General features: G+C 43.7%; 1 protein-coding gene across 1 annotated transcript; it reads right to left on the bottom strand.

Moving 5' to 3' along the window:
• Positions 1-2,797: 2,797 nt before the first annotated feature.
• PARP16 (poly (ADP-ribose) polymerase family, member 16) lies at positions 2,798-7,300 on the bottom strand (the record flags this gene model as incomplete). The annotated part of the gene is made up of 5 exons (XM_010291930.1): positions 2,798-3,345; positions 3,953-4,094; positions 4,864-5,035; positions 6,147-6,353; positions 7,163-7,300. Coding segments are annotated over 5 exons (804 nt in total), but the record flags the coding sequence as incomplete, so codon positions are not given.
• Between the last annotated feature and the right edge of the window lie 582 nt (positions 7,301-7,882).

Here is a 7,882-nt window from a genome sequence, read left to right on the forward strand (position 1 = left end):
AGCACAGGTAGCTCTATATTTTACAACTCCTTGACCTCACCCTGGGCTGCCTGCTTCAGACACAGTGGCCCTTTGTTCGGGAGAAAATTCCGATTCCTTCCCCACTAGCATTTTTATAGTACCGTGCATGTTCAAAGAGCCACGCAAATGGCTTAAGAGGTTAAAGTGAACCTTGGGTTAATTTGTAATATTGTTAGTTACTCAGCACAATACTCACATTAATTCAGCTGACTGCATCTTGCCACGTTGTGAAACACATGCTGAAATCAGCAGGGAGCACGGAAAACAAGCGTGGGAGTAGGATGTTAAGCATTTTGCTGGCCTGGTAAGGTAGAATCTGAGCACCTTCAATGTATTTATTTTCCCGTTGCCTTTGAGGACAGTGTTACCTCACTCCGCAGGTGTGGAGCTTCACACCGAGGAGGCTGTGCCCAGCATCCCCGCAGGCGGGGAGCGTCAGGGATGGGGCTCCGAGGGGCACTCGAGACGTGTCCATCAGGACTCAGCCCCTACCTGCAGCCATCTCTTTCTCGTGGGTCTAATGCAGAAAAAGCCGCTTTTTGCCTTTATCGCCTGCTGATGTAATTGCAGCGCGGGACTGTGTGCGTCTGCCGTGAGAGCCCCTGCAACACTTTTCTCTCTGGGGATGTAGCCTGGAGCAGCTGGTGCAGAAGAACTAGCTCCCTACACAGATGCTATTGCCCACACCTGGGAGGAGAGCTCAGCTGAATGGCTTAAAGCCAAATAAAAAGCCCAGGCAGACATTAGCTAGAGATAGCGCTGAACGGCCGCTGTGCATTTATTCCTTTTGCTTACTCTTCAGCAGCTTTCCTGTGCAAAGAAACCCTAAGAGTGAGGCTCGAAACCCCGCCGCGCTCCTCCCCGTCTGTTCCTCCCAGGATCGCGCCTTTCCCCGCAGTGCAAACAGCCACCCCCCCGCAACTGCTGCCTAACCCCCTCCTTCTCCAAAGGGCCCCCCAAAGCCCATCTGTTCTAAAAGATGTTTCGTTTCCAGACATACAAGCCTTTTAACAAGACAAAACCCTTTAGACAGTATCAAATACCTTTACATTTTCTGGCTGGTTTCACCCTAAACTGACATCTATATGGCACAACATTGTATATAACGTGCTGAGCTGGACCAGAAGTGGGCAAATACTCCCAGGAACCCCATGTGTGTCTCACAGCCCAAGCTTCCGCATTGGAATATCAAGGAGTAAACTACTATAAAGTAGTTGAATCTGTTGTGCAATGAATTGTTAGTTTATGTACATTTTAATTGCAAATCAATGCTATAATTAGCACATACATTTCTTGGGCCGAGGCGGTGCAATGTGCTGTACCAGTGAGCATTATTAATGGACTGTAAAAGGCAATGGGGAATTGGATTATAATGTTCTTGTTTTGCAAGCTCTATGGTGAATAAATAAATTTGTTCTGGCAGCAAAATTAACTGGAATAAATGCTTCTAGCTCTATCCACCAAGAAGAGGGGTTGCTGTAAATGAACTTGTTCTCAGACTGGAGTTAGAAAACCTGATTACCACGTCATTATTTCTGGCAATTAGGTACCAGAAAAACATCAGAGAAAGAAGAGATTTTTCTTTGAAATATTTAATGAGCAAGGTAGTAATCATAGACTCATTTGCTGGAAATATGTGATGAGAGGGGGCTTTTTTGTGGTTAGGGTTCACTGTGCAATGAAAATCTGCATTTATCAAGTCCACTACTAAAATCTAGGCTGCAAGCTTGAACTGTTCCACACATCTAGCTTTTTTTTTTTTGCCTATAAACCCTGGGCTCTTCACCAGATTTATCCCATGCCCAGTCACTAATCACAGATCAGTCCTTTGCTCCTTTTGCAGTTTCAGGTAGTTGTAGGTTGCTTTGTAACAGCAGCAAATGCAAAGGACTTGGACAGGAGGTGGGTAATGTTGCCCTGTTTATGTTGCACAACTAACTTGCGCGTACCTATACGTGTCTTTTCAAACAAACCCCCAAATGCCCTTCTTCAAGATCAGAAAAGATGGATCTGAGAGGTACTGAAGTTTTACACACCAGCATTAAGCCAAAGCACTTCGCAAACAGCATAACTGCCATAATTTTGACCATAGAAAACTCAACCTCTTTGTGAGAGCTTGGTGTGGACAGTCTATCTTACAAACGTACAGTATTGTGCACAAGTTGTCACATGGAGACCTAAATGAAGTCTACATGAAGTTAACTTTACTACCAATGTTCACAGATATAAAATACAACCCTACCAGTTCTGCTGCCATTTTATTCCACTTCTTACAAGTGTTCAGGAAATAGCTGGCATGTTACTGCTAGTTAGTCCGTTTGTTCGTAAAGGGAGGCCGGAAACAATTCAATACCAGCAAAAATGTTGAACCTGATCCCAAAAACCAGGCAGCCCCAACCCCAAAAAGCCTGTCAGGTGGCAGGGTAAGCAGAACCCTTCACCCGCCCTCTTCTTGGCACAGAAAATACAAGCGGAATGCAGATAGAAATCACCCTTATTCAGTATTGATGTTGAAGGGCCTCAGGTTGTCTGATCTGCACACTAACCAAGGACAAGATAGATCATGGCTGAGAGCACAGACATTGTAGATGTTTTGGGGGGGGGGAACCCCATACTAGAAACCATTTAACTTCCTCCATTTTGGTTATTGTTTTATTTCTTACTGTTTTCTTACAATCATTACGCTCAAATATAAAAATTGCTGGCCAAAGCCAAAGTTAGTTTTAAAAGTGATCCCATCTGCATTGGTACATGCTAAATATCACTAAATTCATTTCTGAAAACAAACTGGTTGCCTTGCCTGACATACAGAAAAATTCCCCTTTTCAACCTGTGCAAGTATTACCACCTCACTTCGACAGGAAATAAGTTACACTTGAGTGTTTCCACACTGAGTTTTCATTAATTTTAAATAACTTTTTCCCATGGACTCTTAACTATTGGTTCATGCTAAGCTGCACCACTGTGGCCCTTTTCAGCTGTACTGGGCATCCTCACGAATCACCGCAACACAGAAAATAAGAATAAATGGAAAGATGCCACGAGGATAACATATTGGAGACAGGACTGGAAAGCTCCAGGCACCTTTATTTCCAGCGCTCTGGAACAGATGCAGTGCATTGCAGATCGGCTATTATTAAGGCACGTGGTGAAAATAACAGTTTATCATCTCGGGCAATTCATCTCTCAGAGTCAAACATTCTGTGCCAGTAGTAGACGAAGGTTGGTGAGTTGCTGGCCCCTATCACTATTAGCAGCAGTAGGTACAGCATCATCATGACGGCAAAACGGTGGGTGTAAAACCAGGAAGATTGACTAGGAGGCCTGAAAAGGGAAAAGTGCATGAGTTCTTGCAGGAATACTTTGGCAAAGAGCATCTTAGCTTTTGTTATTTTAAATGGTTTAGTTAATGCAATAAAAACAGAAAGTTGCTCCACAATCCCTGCAACTAACAAAGCCTGTTTTCCTTATCCCTTTTCCCCAAGTCTCAGTGCACAATCCTGTCCTTTCTCCCCATGTTCACACCCTTCTCTGTGGTTTGGAGCTGTAACTGCCTGGCCTGTACATGCACATTGATTAGCTGTTTGAATGCTGCCACTTAGGGCAGGTAAGGGCAGAGTTAAAACTGCCCTAGTTTTAACAGCTGCGCTCGTCAGTGTTTTACTCTTTCTTTCCTGCCACAATCAGATTATCGAGGTCTCAAAGATATTAAGTGCTTACAGGTCTGGTGAAAAAGCAAATTTAGCTGAGCCTGGGAGTGTCAAAGAGTGAAACAGCTGTAACATGACCATGTAAACCTTATTTCACTAGAAACAGACTAAAACCAAATTCTGGCAGTGCAGTGTATCTCCCTTCTGTTGTTTTTCAAAAATAAGATGTGCTTATCTGGCTGTCATAGCATGCTCATCACTTTAGACAGCTGAACTCTTACCTCCTATGCTGCTTCTGTGAATATACTAGCAAGTATTTAACTCGTAAAAGCTGATTGTTTGTGACAACAAAGTATTTCTGTGGTACATCACCCCCTTCGCTGTTTTTCACTCTTGCTCTTTGTCTGTCTATTTCTTCTGAATCTGCATGGGAAGAGGAAAGAAGAGGTCTTGGGGGGGGGAATAGGAAAGCAAAAAAAGACACACAACCAAGTAACTGTAAAAAGGCAAACAACCAACACCCAACCCCCCCACATATACACAAGAGTGGCAATGAGATAACCAAAGACCTAGTCCCGGTATTCCCCTGAATCCCTTAGCGTCCAAGAATAGACTGAAAAGTTTGCTTGAGGCTATACCACTCCTAGTCATCCTTGGTATGGATGGCACTATGGCCCCGAGCAGGGTGATAAAGAGGTCTCCCACACAGTGCTTGAGGAGCTGCTGATATTAACAGGGAAAGAAAAACAATGTCGAAGGACTCATTGAGCCCTGCAAGCAGGAGGCAGTTAAAGGAGGACAGTCTGAGTAGAGGCTCCCTAGACATCTAACATAGCTCATTCTTGATGCTTTTGTGATGCTTCTGTTCTATCATCACAGGTGAAATGATCAGGCATTATGGAACATGATTTTATCATACTACTGAAACAGATGATGCCAGAAAACAAATGATGCCACCAAAATATTTTCTACCTCTTAAATATACTATTTGAAGAGAAGCTTCACAGACAACGAGGCTGTTGTGCGTTTGTTGACGGGTCCATCAGAAAAGGAGTCTGCAGGCAGTTTCTGCCAAAGGGTATCCACACTCCACAGAGTGCACCATTTATATGATAGCATGATATGCACAAAACTGAAATACAAGAAGCGCTAAGAGATGAACTACACTTAGTTATTATTGCCGTAGACTCACCTTTCTTTTTGACCTGGCACTTTACATCTGGATGGTCAATGATCTCGCAAACAGCTACGCAGCTAAGGACAGAGCCCAACGCACTTTGCTGCCAACCAAGACTGTGAGGGCTATAAAGGAGAGCCAGGCTCAGGTCACTGGTAAGATAAGTACCTTCACCAAACAGGGATGTCTGAAATGGAGCAGAAATATATCCTAAAATCCTCTAGTGTAAACTACAGACAACATACTTTGTTCTTTACTTTCAGACTGGCAGTTATGTTTCTGAAGGTAGATTAAGAAAGTCTTTTCTGACCCGTGTTGGACCTGGTCCATGCACTGTTTTTGTCCTGGCACAACTTCCTCAGGGTGGGGCAGCTGCCCTCTCCCATCCCTCAAATTAGCTGCTTGGCACAGCCCTTGGTGTGGACAGATTCATGCTTTCCCGGATTTGGATTTAGTTTGCCAGCTTAAGTATTTTCTATCAACATGACTGCACTGCTATTAGAGGCATTTCACTGATTTATTGACACTGCCATCATTCAAATAATCTGAACTCCACAAACAAGGTAAGGCTTTACTTGCATTTAAATCCGTGCTTTACTAGAAAAGAGGGAAGTACTTTTCAGTTGTGAATTCCTTTCAAACCTGTTTTAGTAACTTCAAGTCAGGGGGTTTATCACACTGGCTAAAATTATTAATCCAGTAAGTCTACTGTACCTGATAAGCCGTTAGTCACAAAGAACGTGGAGGAAAAACATAGTCCAGGTTGACTGGAAGGTTAAGCAGATGACACGAAAAACCTAGAGTCCCTACTGCCTTTCCACTGAAATGGAAGAGGTGCAAATCCTATGGGATGTCGCCCTTAACCAGGCCATTTAAAGAAGGCTCCATTTGCAAGTAGCACCTAAAACTTAGGTGACCTGAACTTGAGGCCAAGCAGAAAGAGAGAATCTCTACATCGCCTGGGTCACTATCCTCTTCCTCTATGCACAGGCACCTTCCAGCTGCAGGCTCTCAGGCCAGTACTTCTGGAGGCAATAGACTTCCTTACAAAGAAGCAAAGGATAGCCATAATTCCTCACACGGGAGAAAAGGGTTTTATTCTGCTTCCAGCTTTTACCCTCACGCTGCACTAGAAAATCCAACACAGCCATCCACAAAGGCCTACACGGAGGTGAAAACAGCAGTGTAAGACTATCAGCTCATTTCATATCCCTAAAGGAATTCGGGCCTATTTTTTTTAAAAGTATCACTAGCTGCAAGTGACCAACAGAAAATGGTGCCAGTACCAGGAGCCTCACCCTGTTCAAATGGCAGTGCAGGCCGTTGTGCAGTATGGAATGGAAGTTCTCGAGGCGGCTCCCGTGGAAGGCATAGATGAGGTCCCGCTCTCCCTTGGTCTCGGCAAACTTGGTATTCATTTGATCACAGTACACGACCTCAAAGAGGTAGTCTGGAGCAGGAACCGCAGCCCCAGACATCCCTGTGAGTTCTTGGATCTTCTCGTACTTAAACACAGGAAGGAATATGAGTGTTGGTTTATGGGGTTAGGTTACTCACTGGAAATTTTGCTTATTGTCCCTTACTCTTTCACGCTGCTTTATGTATTTTGATTAAGCTTTCTGCGTTACAATTCAACACTATCACGATTCTAAGGGAGTAAATGTACAGTGGGAATTCTGACAGTGCCCTGCTATCAAAGCTAAATTCTAATTCTTCTTTGCAGAAAAAAACCCACCTGAATTGTGATTATGAATTAATTGATGATGGAAGGACAATATCACAATTCCACCATGCCACTTCAGCTACTAAGACGATATATTCGTCAGCTGATCTTGGAAGAGGAAAAAAAGTGAAAACAGAAGTTGTTTTCATCTTGCTGCTAATCTCTACCACTATTTTGATCCCTGTTACGGAAGTTCCTCAGTGGCTCTCAACCTTTCCACTGGGGCAGTACGCAGAAGGACAAAATTGTCTTTCTCAGTGAGAAGCAGGACCTAGTTCCGTGACACCTGAGTTGCACTATCTTGGTCTAGCACACACAGGCACATGCTCCATTAATGGGAGTAACCAACTGCAATCACTGCCCATCATCAACTACTGACAGTGGTAACTATTTTTTCCAAGTAGTGTTCCTGAAAATTTTATGTAAAAAACGCCCCTCACTTCTCTATATACAGGAAAAAAAAAAATGCATTCACATTGAACTGCCAAGCTCTCACAATAACCAACTTCTGGCAGGAGGAAATACTTTCTGGAGCGCAAGTTTGCCTTAAAAGGCCAATTCTAATCAAGACTTTCAAAATTCAACACTTACCTCCTGCTTCTTAGTACTTTGTATCATGAAGACCTTAGATGACAAAATCCAACTAAACAAATCCCAGGTCCTTTTCTCTGTGTTTGGAACAGACTCCAGAAGTTCTTTCAGGCTTGGCAGAGCGTTGGTATCTGCAAGCTAACAAGACAGACCTTTAGTACAAGCTCCTTCTTTTCATTATGATTAAACAGAGACCTCTAGTGAAAACAAAACAGTATTTCACCCTAATAGGTTGTAAACCAAAACCCAGTTTCTGTTCCGAGATATAAACATCTGTATCCAGTTTGTGAGAAAGTTTGTCATCTGTCCTAAAAACGAACACCAGGCAAGTTATAAAATGTTTATGTTTACCAACAGTATGTGTAAGGTGCGCACAGGAATAATCAAACAAGCTCCTGAAAGAAAACCGGTCACAACGCAGTATCTGCAGTCGGATAAAGACAAGGGCTGTTCAGGCCATGTAAAATTACAAATCCTTCAAAATTAATTTGAATTTCACGTAGGGCGAGCTCTGAAAACGCTTTATATCCTAAGACGGGATTTGGAAGTTTCCACGTGTGGGTCTGTTGGTCAGAATCCCAAATGTAGTTTAAAAGCTGGATTCCTTGACCGGATAAAACAATTCATCCTGCTTTGTTGGCAACCCTGAGGCGCCGCTGCCCGCACCTCTGCGGGCACCCTCGCCTCCTCCCCCAGGACAGCGCGGCACGCTCGGCCTGC

This window comes from Phaethon lepturus, unplaced genomic scaffold (assembly GCF_000687285.1).
Source record: "Phaethon lepturus isolate BGI_N335 unplaced genomic scaffold, ASM68728v1 scaffold36187, whole genome shotgun sequence".
Lineage (NCBI taxonomy): Eukaryota > Metazoa > Chordata > Aves > Phaethontiformes > Phaethontidae > Phaethon > Phaethon lepturus.